The 17,796-nt window shown below is 39.5% G+C and overlaps 1 protein-coding gene and 1 long non-coding RNA gene across 2 annotated transcripts in view; one reads left to right on the forward strand and one right to left on the reverse strand.

The window, feature by feature from the left end:
• The window catches only part of LOC122790801, a 1,149,194-nt gene that overhangs the window by 732,894 nt on the left and 398,504 nt on the right, over positions 1-17,796 (forward strand). The gene's annotated exons all lie outside the window — the stretch shown is intronic.
• Positions 2,384-17,796, reverse strand: part of LOC122790800 (histo-blood group ABO system transferase-like) — a 307,767-nt gene continuing 292,354 nt past the window's right edge. Inside the window, exon 4 of the mRNA XM_044058422.1 lies at positions 2,384-4,694. Coding sequence (XP_043914357.1) covers positions 4,010-4,694 — 685 coding nt within the window. The 3' untranslated portion in view covers positions 2,384-4,009. The remainder of the gene's footprint in view (positions 4,695-17,796) is intronic.

A 17,796-nucleotide genomic window follows, 5' to 3' on the forward strand; every position in this document is an offset into this window, starting at 1 on the left:
CTTAATCCATGACTGCCCCGATGCATTTTATTTGAATGTGAGTTTTAATGCTGTGTCAGTGAATGCGAGTTTCAAAGTCAGGGAAGTTTTAATGCTAAGTCTGTATTCATTGTGAGACTGTATTGCTTTGTTTAGCAAATGTCTAAGTATTTGTGGTATAAAATTTGAAATAAAAGTTTTAAATTAAATCCAAATAGTTGTAATCATTGCAAAAGTAAGGCAGAAAACAATATGTACACAGAGTTTTGAACAGTGTTTATGGCAACTGGGGAGAAATAGCCAAGTAATGGCACACTTGAATGGCTGCAGGGGGGGGGGGTTGACCCAAACACAGCATATGCATACCACCACCTTTTTGTTTATAGAAAAAGCACTGGTTATCAGAATTAAATAACTAATTTCTGTGTAAGATTCAAGTAGAATGCTACCCATATGGTATGATGTTCTGGTGTTATGCTTTAAGAAATGCCATAGACACTGTTCCACACTTTTCTTTTAAAAATAACAAATCTTTGTAAAGGCATTTGTGCTATAATACTTCTACTTTTAACAAGGTTTTACAGTCAGAGAGGCATGGCACTTTTAAATGCAGATGCAGGAATTGCACAGCCTGCAAATTTATACACTCTAATCTCTAATCCTACTTACATACACCCTAACATGCACTTTAAAATAGATACAAACTTTTATGCTGATTGCAGGACTAAGAACCTTGGATATTTCAGTTACTGCACTGTTTGTCATGCTTTTTATGTAGGCATGAGTAATGAACAACTCAAAGACAGGGTGTTAGAACATCAGGGAGACATTAGAAACAGGAAAGACACTAATGTTCTTGCTAAGCATACTATGTGCCAGGAACAGGAATATCATTTTAAATTTCTTGTGGTAGGGATTATTCATGAAAGTCTAAGAGGGGGAGACCTTAGGAATGCTCTGCAGAGCAAAAATGGATTCTGTCTCAATGTTGATAAGACACCATGTCTTAATGAAGTTGTCTCTCAAACATTTTTTTAAAAGCCAGACCTCTCAAACACTAAGTATAGGACTGTTTTTATATATTTTTCTGCTTTTTATGTGACTTATTTGCCTGTATTCTGGCTGGAACATTTTACTTTTTTCTTTTAGATAGTTGTTGCTTTGATTAGTGCCTTAACTGACTAACTTATGCTATTTAAGTCGTTTTGTTACTAGTTGAGAACAGTCTGATGAAGCAGTGAGAGCACACAGTGAAAGGGCTTACTCTCTTTTGTGTGCATTAAAGTTTTTTGTTTTACCTTCAGCTGTGTTAGTTTCTGTACTTTTTGGTATTTTAGTAATTTCTTGTTATTGTACCGTTCTATTTTTATTCTGGGCATATTTTTTGCAGTCCTTCTATCTCATTACTAAGGGTTTTGCATCCAGTAAGAAAGAGGTCATTGTCTCCCTCTACTCTTCCCTCATTAGGCCAATCATCATGTGCAATGCCCCAGTTAGCATGTACCTCACTAGACACCTCTAACAACTGGAGAGACCGCAAAAGAACCTCACAAAGAGGATCCGGGTCTATATTATACGATCAACGGTTGAAAACATTGAACACCATATAGTCAATGTCTTCAAACATCGAACTTATAAAAACAACAAAAAGAAAAAAGTACCCTAATGGGTTTAAGCAGGGGGGAGCCCCCTGCGCCCCCACCCCACCCCCGCTACTTAAATATACCAATTCAGAGGCTGCACTACATTGCAGTAAACAGAAATCTCTCCTTATGGAGATTTCCGTTTACACGTTCGATGTGTGCTTTCGCTATTCTCGTGTCGACAATAGTTTCGATATTGTGGGTTTTCGAGAATATAATATAGACCCAGAGGATCCTAGGCCTTAAACGCTTTCCTATATGGCCTTAAACACTTGTCCTATATGGACAGATTAAAAAAATTCCAACTATTCTCTGTCTCCTATCGCCTACTTAGTGGTGATCTCTGCTTGACTTACAAAGCCATGTCTGACCCAGCTCTGTTAGAAATGCTACATCTAAAGAAATCCCAATACCACACTACAGAGACCTCTACTTCATTACCAAAATCAACAGAACATGCTGGAGGGGCAGGTTCATAACCCAGAGACTGTCCCTGCTATGGAATAGACTTCCCATACATGTCAAACAGAGCACCTCACTGGCCCTCTTCAAAAGAAATGTTGATGAGTGGATGGAAAATAGAAAATTCACTCCAGGGATCACTCTAGTAGCTCTACTTGACATAGGCAGTGGGAACTAAGGTCTGGTGGCACGATGCCATGGTAATCCTAAGGGCTAGGCTTGTAAAGGCTCCAGGGCCATTAGCCTAGTACACACCTATGAACCTATGTGTCAGTGGCACAACAGGTAGCACACTTGACTTTGGTGCACAAGGCTATGGGTTCTATTCCCACACCAGGCAAATGGATTACTGACACTGCAGTGCAGAGTGGGGGGCTGCTGCACCCCCTGAGTGTGTCATCCTTTGTATGAGATGTGAAACTGAGATCCCATCTGCATGAGTTGGTGGAAGCTCAGGTAAAAGATTCAATGGCACCTGTCAAAAAGACTATGAAAGAGAAATTCCCTGATGCCAGTGACAAATTTTCACAAGTAGTATAAATATCACTTCTGGTCGACCTTTAAGAGAGACCATTAGCTTAGTAGGACTTACATGGTCGATGGGATAAATACAGATAATAAACAAATAAAACAGCCAAGTTATACTCATGAAATATGTTGCCATCTCATACAGCAGCAGAAGCTAGAACTTCCAAATCACTTTCACAGAGAAAGCATCTAAAACGGACTTCAGTTCTCAGACTTATGAAAACAGGAAAAGGGCTGTATAGGACAATTTCTGTAAGAAGGCCATGAGCAGGGAAGCAGGGGACAGGTAAGCCTTGTGTATGCCATATAAGCCATGGAATGCACTTTATAAAAACTATTTATTTTCAGCTTGAGTGTCGACTGATAACGTTACATGTTACAAAAATCTATTAAACTGGACAAGTAAAGCAGTTTTTTATTACTTACTCAAGTTAAAGTATTTTCCCATATTTAAGCATATAAATTTAACCCTGATTGCAGTATAGGAATTGCCACACAATTAAACTGAAGCTCTGTGTGGTGTGGGGTCTGCCATAGCTTTGATTGTGGTAGAAGGGAGGTACATTCTGGAAGAGGTCATATAGTTCCATAAATCTCTGCTTTGTTCTTGATATAAGTGACACTATTCATAGTACAATGTATATGTACAGGTTGAACATACATTCATTATTACTGGTGCTACCTTCATGCTATTCACTTAGAACAACTTTCAGAGTAACACCATATATAAAAGGCAGAATCAAACATACTTTACATATCCATTGAAACAGAGTTACATTCCTGGAAACATGTCTACAGATGTAATGGGAAGCTCCTTTTAATTTGTATAATCCAATAACTGCCACACAGATATGTTTTTCCTTGTAGTGCTGAAAATAGCAACATGGTTCAGTGTACTTAAATGTTGTTTGGATAATGAACTGCTTTCAGAACTCATCAGATATATAGATAAGAGATGCATGCATCATCCAGCACTTAAAGTTGAATGAAAACTTCCACTGACAACAAAACATTTTAAATACATCTTCAGTCAGATTTGGGGATCTTGTAATACACAGCTAATATTGTATTTTTATGTAATGAAGGAAAAATGTTTAAACAAAAACTGGCACATTAGGGAATGCCTCTAGAATTCATATGGAGACGCTTTCCAAGAAATCTGCTTACATACTGCTTCATCCATCTAGTCTGTCTTATTTGCACTGAACTTGAGCACAAATTCAGGTGGAGACAAATGTACACTCACATTGAGACACATTCATGAGGCAGGCAGAGACACATTTCCACCTAAACAGAGATACACACACACAGACAGATGTGCTTGATGATCTGTTCCAAAGGATACTGCCAAATAAACTCAGTCTGATAACCAAGTGCTTTCCCAACCAAACTTTAGTTCAACTTCTGATAGCTTTATGGTTCTTGCGGACAGCAAGAAACCGTTTTTTCCTCAAGATATTTCTATTTCCCATATCATTGTCCCACAGATACTCTGGAGAAAGGATCTTTGTTGGTTTATGATTCAAAAAGTACTTGTTAATGTGACTTTCATCATGCCAAATTGCTTCAATTTCGTTATTTTTGTCTTTCATAATGGCCTCATGACAACGTTTGGTCAATAAGAAGACCTCCTTAAGTTTTCCACCAAAGAAGCCCCCTGCATAATAAAAGTCACCTTCATAAAAAGGTATATATGCCTCAGATTCTATCCTTCTTTCATAAGTATATTCAATAGGGTTAGTATCATAAAATGCAGGATGAAGTGTACCAAAAAGATTATCTAAGATCTCCACTCCAACATGATCACTAAAAGTCATGTCTACATCAACACACACCAAGTAGTCCACTTCTTTCTTGAATCTTTTCTGAATAAAAAGATAAATCATTTCCATTCTATGCATTGATATTTCTTGCCACTGCGGATAGCTCTGGACTACAAGCAGAACCAAATTCCTTCCTGGTTTGAGATTCATTTGGGGCACAGCTTCAGGCTGGTCTGTGAAAACGTAATAGTTTACCTGGTGTCCCTGCATGAAGTAATTCTCTGCAGATTCTATAAAACCCTGGAGGAATATTATATACCTAAAAGAAAGCACAAAAAGCATTTATCAGATATGGACATCCCCAGTGTCTTTTATGAAAACAAGTTCCGTGAGACAACAATACAAACAAACATTCTGTCAAAGTCTAGATTTGCATTATGACGGATTGGTTTAAATCAAGATATTAAATATATTCAGGTGACAGTAGATGGGAGATGATCTTTATGTGGTTAGAAGAGGTATTGAAGGCATACCACAGTGAATTTACAAATTTAGAAAGTAGAGTTAGAGAAACTGCACCCAAATTGGACCAGACTGCATTGCAATAACTGTGGAGAAAATAACTGAATAAAGCCAGAGGATCACTACACTCCCAGAAGCCATACATTTTTCTATATGTTTTAAAGAGCATTTTAAGGTTTTTTTCCACAGTTTTGATTCAATGGTGTTCCAAAGAAAACTCAGGGCAAACAGAATAAGTTTAGTTCTTCTATTTTGCTTTACCTTGCATTCTTTCAACACACCCTAATCCAGACAAACTGTGGTACAACAGTGGAACTAATAAATTTTTGATGAGAATCTGCCCCCGAGAAGCAAAGTTCTTCTAGCTGTCTCAATGTACATTTTCAACCTTTTAAACAATGACGACCCCCAAAAAATCTTGGCTAAGGGAAAAATTCACCTTCTCTGTCTCTCTCTCTCTCTGGTATTAGATTGGGATGAAAGCAGAAATGGCCAGAATAATAAATTTCAAGTAGCTGCTGCCAAACATATACATTAAGCCTCCTCACCCTTACCCCCGCTAAAGGCAGCCACCTTCTGTGTACTATTCTGATTTCAGACTGGGATAAACTTTAAAGAACCGACAGAACAGTAATATATTTCAACCTGCTGCTGTCAAACATATATAGCAGCATGCCTCCCTACCATGAAAAATAACACCTGTGTATGTATCCAATATTTGATTATCAGGAAAGTAAAGAAAAAAAGACATTGATAGTAATCTATTCTAATTTGTTGTTCCTAAACAATGTGCTGTCATTAAAAAGTTCACTGCCACTAAGCAAGCTATAGTGACCTCTTGTGCACATCTCCTTTGTTTGTCAGGACAGCTAAAGAAATAATGCCCACACTGTCCAAAGTTCCCACACAAGCTATAACAGCATTATATGCACACCTATGAGGTTTGACTGTAAATAAAATTACAGCAGTTATGACCATGCAATCTCAAGCCCTCCAACAAAAAGCTACAACAACCTTCTGTGCGCAACTCTGAGTAGAGCTGGTTTTAACTAAATAAGATGGATCCAGGGCAGAGACCACTACTAAGCCTGTGTCAAAAATCCACTTATACAGCTTGAAGCGTTAAGCTCTGAGGGTTATTACTGAAGAAAATAGACTTGTTAAACATGTATACATTCACAGATATAAATCATACATTCACAGGTATAAATCACCAAGGATGCTTTTTTTTTCCACATGCACACTGACCCTATCCCCTGAAAGCCAAATTCATCACAAGATGTACACATGTACACACACACACTGCACACTTACCTATGGGCAAATCCAATGGAGTGCTAGGAAAACTACAGCACATGAATAAACACAGATACAGGGTTGCCATGCAGGCCCCTCACAGAAGCCACAGCCAAGTACCAAACCAGACCTACACAGCGTGAGATGGTGATGCGGCTCACTGCACCATTAATGAGTTACTTTCACACACATTCCCTGCTCCTAATAGGTCATGAAAGACAGCTACTTGCCACTTTTTATAACACCTTTATTAAATTATCACAAGACAGACATACATCAATATAAAAGAAAACAAACCACAGTAATGTTTCCAGTTATGTACAACACAGCACTATCATCAGGCCAACATTACATAACCTGCTCAATTCTGGCTTTCCATTACACCTCACTGCTCCTGAACATTGTTCCACAGGTATTCTTCCCACAATTTCCAATTATTCCTTTGTAATTTGCTCCTTCTCTGTTCCACAGATCTCTCTTCCAGTTCTTGTATCTCTGTTACAACATTCTGTTCTTCACATACAGTTAGTTTGTAGTTTGATTTCTATTTTCTAGTAACTGCTTTTTTGGCAGCCAACAGAACTAAACTTAAGAAGGCCTTATTATGTCTAGCCAATTCATATCCTGTGTCCCAACTCAAAACAATCATTTCAATAGTTACATCCATTTGAAAATACAATATTTCTGACAGAGTGCTCTGTAGGAAATGTTTTAAGACTGACAACATATTATATACACAGAACATACAATTCCAGTTACCTTTTCTTTTCCTCATCACACTTCCAACATTTGCCTTCTACCTGAGGAAAAACTCTTTGGAGTCTGCTTGGGATATAAAAATACCTATGTAAACACTTGCAAGCATAAATCGTAAACCTTTTAGACTTTGTTTGATACTTGAGAAACATATATATGTCCTCCCATTGTTGCCTTGTAAATTGCTTATCCACACTCTCTTAAGGTTTTTCTAACCACAAACCACCTCTGATTGATTCTTATATTTATTGGGCAATATTTTATATGCCATACTAAATATCACTTTTTAATAGCAGTGCCTGCTCTAGATTTGAATAAAAACTCTACCAGAGCAGGTCTTTCACTTAGAATTCCCTATCCCCTTTTCTTTGTATCAATCCCTGTCAGTGAAGGCAGTCTCTAGCCTGCAGTTCAAATGTCTTCTTGGTCTCATCCCATTATATTACCTTTTCCTTTTAGTTATTTGGTCCAATACCTCATCTCCTTTGCCCCTTCTTTCCAATAAATTTCAGATTCCTCTTGCCTATTCTCTGTATCCCTACTTGCAGTCATCCCTATCAGCAGAATCACCTTTCTCTATTCTTATGTTGACTTAGATATTAGAATACTTTCTGATACTTTATAAATATAATATTCTGTATGGTTGTTGTTATCCTTAAGGATCTGGATCCAAAACCCCTACTCTATCCAGATTTCTTGATCCCCCCACTTCATCATCATCCATTTCCACTCTGAATTATAACTTTCTGCTTGTGTTATATATATGAACCTTAACTGTATAGCTTTAAAATATCTCTTCAAATCAGTAATCCTATACCACCTTGTTTTGTTGGAAGGATCAGCTTATCACACTTAACCTTTTCCTCCTTAATTATTGGTCACAACTTCTTCTTTGGTTGATAAACATATGCTTGACCTGTATATAAAATTAAAGAGGCTAAAGACATTTTCCAATACTTGTATCTTACTATCTGTAAACAAGAGCTATCCTGTTTCTCATTTTTTGTATTATCTTTTGAATACTCTTCCCACATATCCTTAGTTGCCATAACAGAAGCCACATTTTTAATCCATACTTTTAAATAATTCATCTTACTGTGTCCCCATAAATATGGGTATTTCTAAAACAATTTATGTGTGGGTACATCATTTACATATATAGCCCTTTGTTTCCTTGTCATTAATTTTACATCCCAAAAAAGCTTAAAACTGTCTCCAAATATTTCACAACACTGAGACGGCCTTTTCTGGTTGTATCAGGTACAAGATAATATCTGCAAATAAAGCCAGCTTTTCTTGAATACCATACCGATTACATCAGTTCTGAATCTCTTATTTTCTTTACCAATGGCTCTAAATACAAAATAAACAACAAAGGGCTAAGAGTACACCTGTGCCTGAGCCCCCTGTTCAGAGACTACTTATCAGAAAGGAACCCTCCCACTTCAGTTCTTGTCTCAGTCCTTCATATATCTTCCTAATTGACCTTAATTTTGTATCAGGAAATGCAAATGCTTCCATTGCCCTTGTCATCAAATACCATCTTACTCTGTCAAATGCTTTCTCTGCATCAAGCCCCACCAACAGCAGCAGTATTTTCTTACATTCTGCATCTCCTGTATCATAATTGTCCTATCAATGCTGTCATATGCTTGCCTGCCCTCCACAAAACTACACTGACCCATATTTATCATTTTTTGCAACACGTTTGACATAGTATAGGCATAACCACTTTATAATCACAGTTTAAAATTGAAATAATTCTGTATGAATCTGGGTTTGATGGGTCTTTACCATTTTTGGGTATTACAGTCACCATGGCTATCTTCCAAGATGGCGCTTCTCCTTTTAAGTAGTATTAAACAAATCCTTCCATATGTTTATCACTTTCTTCCCTCCTAACTTCCAAACTTCCACAGGAGTACCACATCTCTTCCTGGAGACCTTCCTGCAAATTGATTACAAATCACCATTTTTCTTTTCAATCATAACTGTTAATTGTAGACCCTCATCTACCCCTGGCATAATTAAATGTTCCATAAATATTTCCATTTATGCTCTTTCCCGATTTCCACATTTCTCTGATTTATACAAATTTTCATAAAATTTCTGAAATATCTCTAATGCCTCTACAAGATCTCTGGTTAAGTTTCTTGTTATAGGCTCCCTAGGTTTGGTGACAATCTTTTCTACTTTCTGTTGCCTAAGTCATTGTGCTAAACGTTTTTGTGTTCTGGAGTTATTTAAAAAAAAAAAAACAGTTGCTTAATAGCCTCTAACCCACAGCAGGGTCATGATACTGAGGAAGAGAGTGCATTCAGACAGCAATTGCATGACTTACTAGATAAAGTAGGGCAACATGCATTGGTATTGATATTGGGTGACTTGTATGCACATATCAGGACAGACAGAACAGGATATGATGAATGCCTGGGTCCATGTGGGTGCGGAAACAGGAATAAAGAAGGAGAAGCCATTCTAGACTTCTGTCTGGCAAATGGCTTGATAGTAGCCACACATGGTTCAGGAAGAGAGATTCTAAGATCAAATACAAGAGTAGCCAACATGCAACTCAGTTGACTTCCCCCTAGTAAGGAAAGGGCAATGGGGTAGAATCAGCAATTGCAACTGTGGGAGAATGTGTGGTACAGAGATATCAAACTTCTGTCACATTGCATGAAAGTCCTGGAGATGGTGACTGATAAATGAACATGAATAGTAGTAGAAATTAAGATGGGAGATGAGCAGTTTGGATTCAGATCAGAATGAAGTACAATTGATAAGACAGACAGCTGAGAAGAAGCTAGAGATGAGGAGAGTCTCCTACTGGGCCATTCCTAGATATGGAGATAGCATATGAGGAGGTCTCAAGAAAGCTGATTTGGGCAGTTCTGTGGTGGTTCAAAGTTCCAGACCCATTGGTAGAATAGTGCAGGCTATGTACAAGGATCCAGTGACTCTCATATGAACAGTGTTCATTCTCTCAGATGGATTCCCAGTGGGAGTGTGTGTGCATCATCACTCATCTGTGAGTCCATTGCTGTTCATAGTGATGATGGACTACATTAGCAAACAGGTCAGAGCGGACAGATCAACAATGCTTCTGTATGCAGACTATTTGATACTACAGGCAGAGTGAGCAAGAACTGCAGCAAAGAGTATGGGAATGTAATTAAAAACAAAGTACATGGGATGGAAGAGCACAGATAAGACTGTTGTAATGTCAGCAAATGGGGGAAATCAGAAGCTGTGAAATGAGATAGAAGGAAAAAATAGTACAGCAGGTTAACAACTTCAAGTATCTGCGAGCAGTGGTTCAGGAGAAGAAACAACTGAATGAGGATATCAAAGCCAGAATCAGAGGGGCTGCAGCCAACTTGCACAGTATGTCAGGTGTAGCGTATGTCTGAAGAATGCCAGAGAAGCTGAAAAGCAAGGTGTACAAAACAGTGATGCAACCAGTATTACTGTATGATACAGAAACCTGGGCAATAAATGCAGAGCAGCTGAGGATGCTAGAGGTGACGGAGATGAAGCTACAATTGCAGAAAAGGACAAAGAGAACAAACTACAATGGTTCAGGCACATGAGCAAAAAAGTAAAAGACAATCTGGTGATGAGGTTTTGGGATAGACAAGAAGAAGGCAAGAGAAGATGAGGGTATCCAGCAAAGAGGTCTTTGGATTGTGTGAGAGAAGACCTGTGACAGTCAAGCATGAGTGTGTCTAAGAAGGCAGGACAGTGACACTGAATAGGCAGAGATGGGGACATTTGGCACAACATCCCAAACCCATGTAGAAAACTGGGATAGAGGAAGGTTGAGGATGATGAGGAGTTGTTTATCCAGATACTCCCTTATTTTCTCTTTAGCACTCTATAGTTGTACCTATTCTTGTTCTGTGAGATTCCCCTTATTCTGTAATACTTTAACCCTTTGTCATCCTCGCTAAGTAATTCATATTAATTCTTTACCACATCACTTTTTCTTTTATTCCTACCCTATTTTTAAACTCCATTTTCTTTTTACCCCACTAAATAGCTATAACATCTGAAGAAATGTCTATCTTCTCTAATAACTCTTAAATACATTTCCACTGCCTGTTTCTTAAATGTCTCTCTTTGTAACATGTAGTTGACAAAGCACCAGTGCCTCATTTTTACTTCATTACCCTGCATTTTTATCCTAGTTTTTTTTTTTTTTTTATACATAATCTGAAATATTTACTGGATGTGTATCGATGCTTTCAATTAAATCCACATGTTCTTGAGAAATATAATTTCTATCTAGTCTAGCCCAGTAATTGTACCCTAGGGGAATAATATGCAAATTCTCTCTGAGCTCCTACTACTGAATTTATATCTTCCGTACCAAATATTTTCACAAATTACTTAAAAAATCATCCTCTTTTGTTATATTTTTCATTTTTTTCACCCTCCAAATACTGCCATACTGTTGCAAATCAAGTTGTAGTTCGCACCTGTAAGTAATATTCCATGTTGAAAACTGAGTATTTCTCCCAAAGTTTTCTTAAGCTCCATAATGGCAGTTTTTGGTGAAATATAAATACATGCCAGTGTAATCCTCCTACCTTGCCATTAACCCCTTGCTACCACAAACCTGCCATTGTTTTTTTTCCTCTTCTATTACTACTGGAACTCATCTAACAATTAGAGTATTACCCCCATTTCCTTTGAACTTGATATTCTGCTGCATATCCATCCTTAAATTCTTTCTTTATCAAATTCACGCACCCATTTCTTTCCAAATTGCTATTTGCACTCTGTATTTCTTAATATAATTCAATACCCTTAACCTTTTTTCTATACGTATAAGGTCATTTATGTTCTAAAATAATATGGATAAAGTAACCGTTATGATAAGTTACTGTTCCCACCTAATATACATGACAGCTTTTTATATATATATTTCTAACTTTTTTGTGACATGCACATACTAATGCTTTGCAGGCTGATCTTTTATACAGTAGTTTCCTGTCATTCCCATTTGAACCTGTCACATTTTGCAAGACTTATGAAGACCCTCAAACAAAAAAATACATTTACAGAACACCCCTATAACCTTATAAACTTAGAACAAACACACAAACTATGTACATCTTCCAAAAATGAAATTTACCCCTTCTGATAAGAAAAAATGCCCACAATCAACAGCTGCCCCCACATGGATTACATATCCTAAAATTAAGGTTACCCATGCTAACACATGCTACAGCTTAGGTTCCCACTTACACTGATTGCTGTCTGTTCTATTCTTATCTATATTCCCCTCCCAGAAGTGAAAACAGCATGCATGCTTTCAGAAAACATTAAATTTTAGTCTTTAGAAAAAGTGTTCTGGCTGTCTTTAAATAAAACTAAATTATTCAGTTTTATGAAATGCAGTGATATATCCCAGGCTGTATTCTGCACCATCTCCAGCAAGAACTTTGCTTCACCACTGAGCACTCTGTTCAACCACAGCCCGAGTACAGGCTTCATTCCAGCAGAGTGGAGAACTGCCATTGTCATCCCCTTGCACAAATGTGATGCCACTACTGACCCTGGCTGGTCATTTTTGTTACATTAGCTTAACAAGTCTGATCTGTATAGCCATGGAGCATATTATTATGGATCTAATAAGCAAGGACATAGGCAATCTCCAAGAACTTAACCCCACCCAGTTTGGCTTCATCAAGGGCAGAGTTTGCCTGTTGAACCTGGTTGACTTCTTTGAGACTGTTACCAAGGCCTTGGATGAGGGAAAGTCAGTACATACAGCTTACCTTGACTTGGCCAAGGCCTTTGACACAACCCCCTACACAGGCATTATCAAAATATTTCAAGAATTGGCGAAGTTTCTGGTGTCATTCTAAGGGGATCCAGTATCTGTCTGCCTGGGATAACATGATTGACAGATCTCAATGATTTGCCGGAGATGGCCAGCATCTGTCACCCCTGGACTTCTGGATACTGGCCAAGGATCTTGCCACCTCGATGGTGCCTTTTTTAGGTGGTGTTCCAAAGATGAAATTACCACCATAACAGCTACAAACAAATGCAATCTGAGGGTCATGCTGCTCAATGCTAGAAGTCTAAATCTCAAAATGCACTCACTTGAAGCACTCCTTAAAATAGAGAACATTGATATTTGTGCTGTAACAGAGACCTGGTTGAAGGCAGTAGAAAGCACCACTGCACTACCAGGCTATAAGTCACTCCACACCTTTCAGCCCCAGAACTTGGACCAAAGCTCCAAATGTGGTTGTGTTTCCATATTCATAAAGGATGTGCACACCTCCAGACTGGTAGCCCAACATAATGCATCAGAGATACTTCAGGTGCAGCTAACATGGGGCAAGACAATGATTCAGGTTGTAGCCTGCTATAGGTCCTCAACCATATCCCAAGACTTGCACTCCATGTTCCTAAGCACCTAGTATTCCTTCCCTTTATGTACCTTCAAAAGGTCCATATTTAGTACCTCATTACATCTCTCTCTCTCCAATGTGTCTACTATGCATTTGCATAATTTTATACAAACAAAAAAAAAATATTGTTGACCTATTGACCTATTGAACTATATCAATGTAAAATTATGTTACTAAGCTTCTTTTTAATGCAACTTTAACTTTATGCATGTAACCCAACATATGCGAATCTTTTTGCTATAACTGCTATTATATCAATATTGTTTAAGATTGGACTTGTTTAAAAATGTACTACTGGAGCTTTTCTCCTCGGGTCTCCACTAAAAATGGGTCAAAAGCCCAGTTGGACAAAATCAGTTAACAAATGTCAATAAATAAATAAATAAATAGAGCACCCTGGAGAATATTAGAGTCCAACCTAACACTCTCATACTGGGCGACTAACTACCCCTTCATTAACTGGGAAAACTACTTGTGTACCAATGGGTCTACTTCTTTTGACCTAACTTTCATTTGCCCGACACTCATTTTCCCGACCCCATTTGACTGAAAGTTCATTTGCCCGACACTTCATTTGCCCGACAAGTATTATTAGCAAGAAAGTGGAATATGGCCCCTTCCCCACTGTAGTGCGACCCTGGAGTTAGAATATATAGTTAGGGTGTGTGTGGGGGGCACAGCCCCCCAGAACGGGGGGGTGTGGGCGGCAAAGCCCCCCACTTCATTTCATATGATATTAACTTTTGATGTAATATTGTTTAGTAAAAGAAAAGTAAGTGGGGGGCTTCGCCCCCACACCCTCTGTTGTGGGGGGCTGTGCCACCCAACACCCCCCCATCTATATATTCTAACTCCAGGGTCGCACTACAGTGGGGAAGGGGGCATATTCCATTTTCTTGTTAATAATACTTGTCAGTCAAATGAAGTGTCGGGCAAATTAACTTTCAGTCATTTGGTCTCGGGCAAATGGGAGTTGGGTCAAAAGAAGTAGACCCGCACCAATACACTTGCCATTTCCTGGAATTCATTAATTCCAATGCCTTGGACCAGCTCGTTCTTACCCCCACTAGAAGTAACAACATCCCTGACCTGGTCATTACTAACATGGGCGACCATATCTCTACACCAATAGTCAACTCCTCCCTGGTTAGATCTGGCCACAAACAAATCAACTTGGAAATCTGCATCCCTCCGACCCCCTGCAAACCACCTTGGAAATCCGCATGCCTCCCACTCCCCCACCCTCTGCAAAAGTAACCGCCATGAAAAACTTTTCCAAAGCTAACTTTGGGCTCCTAAAAATAGAGGTGGCAACCTTCATGGCACCCATGCAAACGGAGAATAGTTGCATGACCGCTGAATCATACACCAATGCACTCTACGAACATGTACACAAATGCATGGATCTCGCCATACCCAACAGAAACAAGATGCTCTCCTCAAGAAAAAGGAAGCCAATCTGGTGGTCCTCTGCCATAAACAAACTGATGTAGAATAAGGAAGTCCCAAGAATGGAAAAACTCCCTTATTACCCTCAACAAAAAGCTGAGATCCCTCATCAAATCCTATAAAGCTAGCTATGAAAACAAAACTGCAGCAAATAGTAAAGACAACAACAAGGCCTTCTATAGTTATGTAAAGAATCTCCATGGCAATACCCAGATTTGCTCTGAGCTACTGCACAATGGTACCTCCTATACTGAGCCAACAGATATTGCCAATATACTGGTCGATAGATTCAGTGCCAACCTTACCCCCCTCTCCCCCACCAAAGGACCATTCTCAATACCAGTAGATTGCCAGGCACCCAGTATTACTGCTACACAGGTCAAAACAGCTCTGTCCAAGACCAAAAATACAGCTTCTATGAGACTGGCAATATCCTTGGCTGTATTCAACATGAACTAGAGTGAACTGGTACCTCACCTGTGTGCCATGTTCAATCACAGCCTCACCTCAGGCTTTGTCCCTACTGAATGGCACACTGCTACAGTCATTCCTCTCCACAAAGGTTGAGTGACTACAGACCCTGGGAACTATCGCCCCATTAGCCTGATGAGTCTGATATGCAAAGTTATGGAACACATCATCATGGACTTAACCAGGATATAGGGAATATCTCCAAACTTTGAATCCCACACAGTTTGGTTTTGTGAAGGGTAGATCATGCTCACTCAACCTGGTCAATTTCTTTGAGTCAGTCACCAGAGCTGTAGATGAAGGCAAGGTGATTTATACAGCCTACCTTGATCTGACCAAGGCCTTTGATACTATACCCCACTCAGGAATCATAGAAAAAAACACTAAGCTAGGCATCAACCCCTATATCACTAGGTGGGTTGCAAACTGGCTCACAGATAGACCCGACAGTGTGAAAGTAGCTGACTCCTAGTCAGACTGCCGACCAGTCACGAGTGGAGTCCCACAGTGTTCGGTCCTGGGTCCTCTTCTGTTTGGTATCTACTTCTCTGAAGTCCAGGCCAACACAAAGGGACTCTAGCTGACAAAGTTCGCAGATAATTGCAAGTTGGGAGCTATTATTAACTTCCCAAGTGATGCTGACATCCTACAGAAAGGCCTCACTGAGACCAATGACTGGTGAAAGAACCATGGCCTTATGCTCATTGCCAAAAAATGTGTTGTCATCCACTTTGGGAAAAACCCAGTTCCCCTGAATTACCACATTGATGGTAGTCCACTGAACACAGAAGGCATTATAAGAGATCTGGGAACACAGGTTGACAGCAACCTCTCGTTTGACCACCACATTGCCACTGTGGTCAGAAAGTCCTTCTATGTGGCACATCTCATTACTAAAGGTTTTGCATCCAGGAAGAAAGAGGTCATTATCTCCCTCTACTCTTCCCTCATTAGGCCAGTCATAGAGTACAATGCCCCATATGGCATGTACCTCATTAGACATCTGCAACAACTGGAGAGGCAACAAAAGTACCTCACAAAGAGGATCAAAGGTCTTAAACACCTGTCCAACTATTTTCAGTCTCATATCACCTACTTAGAGGTCTCTGCTTGACTTACAAAGGCATGTCTGACCCAGCTCTGCTAGAAATTCTACATCTAAAGAAATCCCAATCCCTCCACACCACATGCTCCAGAGTCCTCAACCTCATTACCATAATCAACATAACAAGCTGGAGGAACAAGTTCAGAACCAAGAGACTGCCCATGCTATGGAATAGACTTCCCATACATGTCAAACAGAGCACCTCACTGGCTCTCTTCAAGAGAAATCTTGATGAGTGAATGGGAAATAGAAAATTCATCCCGGGAATCACTCCAGTGGCTTTATGTGACAGAGGCACTGGGAACTAAGGTCAGGTGGCATGATGCCAGAGTAATCCTATGGGCTAGGCTTGTAAAGGCTCCAGGGCCATTACCCTAGTACATACCTATGAACTTATGAACCTATGAACACAACTTGAAGTAAATCCCTATCTCATCAGGTGGGTGGTCAACTGGCTCACCAATAGGACCCGAAAGGTCAAAGTAGGTGCCTCCACCTCTGACAGCAGACCTATCACTAATGGTGCTCCCCAGGGTTCTGCTCTGGGACCCTTACTGTTGGCATCTACTTCTCAGAGGTCCAGCAAAGACAAAGGGCCTGTGGCTGACCAAGTTTGTGGATGACTGTAAGTTAGGTGCTGTCAGTGACTCCCCTAAAGATGTTAACATACTGCAAGACGGTCTCACAGCAACACACAACTGGAATCAAAGTCATGGTCTTAAGTTAAATGAAAAAAAATGCATTACGATACCATTCAGCAAAAATCACAACCCCTACTGATTACCACATCAATGGCAACCCCTTAAGCACACAACCTGTGGTAAGAGACCTGGGTACTCAGGTTGACAACAATCTCATATTTGACCATCATGTAGTGGCAGTGGTCAGAAAAGCCTTTTATTTGGTTAAACTCATAAGTAAATGGTTTGTATCCAGAAAGAAGGAGGTTATTACCTCCCTGTACTTCTCCCTCATTAGGCCAATAATCGAGTATAATGCCCCATTTGGTATGCACCTTTCCAAACACCTGCACCAACTGGAAAGACCACAAAAATTCCATGACTTCCAACACCTGCCCTATGTGGACAGTCTCAAATCACTATCACTCTACTCAGTACCTTACAGATTGCTCAGAGGTGATCTATGTCTTGCCTACAAGGCAATATCAGGGACCCTGCCCTATTAGAGATGCTCCATATCCATAAGTCTAACTCCTTGCTCATTACCCACTCAAAAGGCCTAAATCTAATATGCCACATCAACAAAACCTGCTGGAGACACAGGTTTGTCTTCCAGAGGCTTCCCTGGCTCTGGAATAGACTTCCCATACATGTCAAACAGAGTACCTTGCTGACCTTCTTCAAGTGCAATCTTGATGGGAAACCACAAATTTG

This window comes from Protopterus annectens, chromosome 16.part0 (genome assembly GCF_019279795.1).
Source record: "Protopterus annectens isolate FY-2018-M chromosome 16.part0, PAN1.0, whole genome shotgun sequence".
Taxonomy (NCBI): domain Eukaryota; kingdom Metazoa; phylum Chordata; order Ceratodontiformes; family Protopteridae; genus Protopterus; species Protopterus annectens.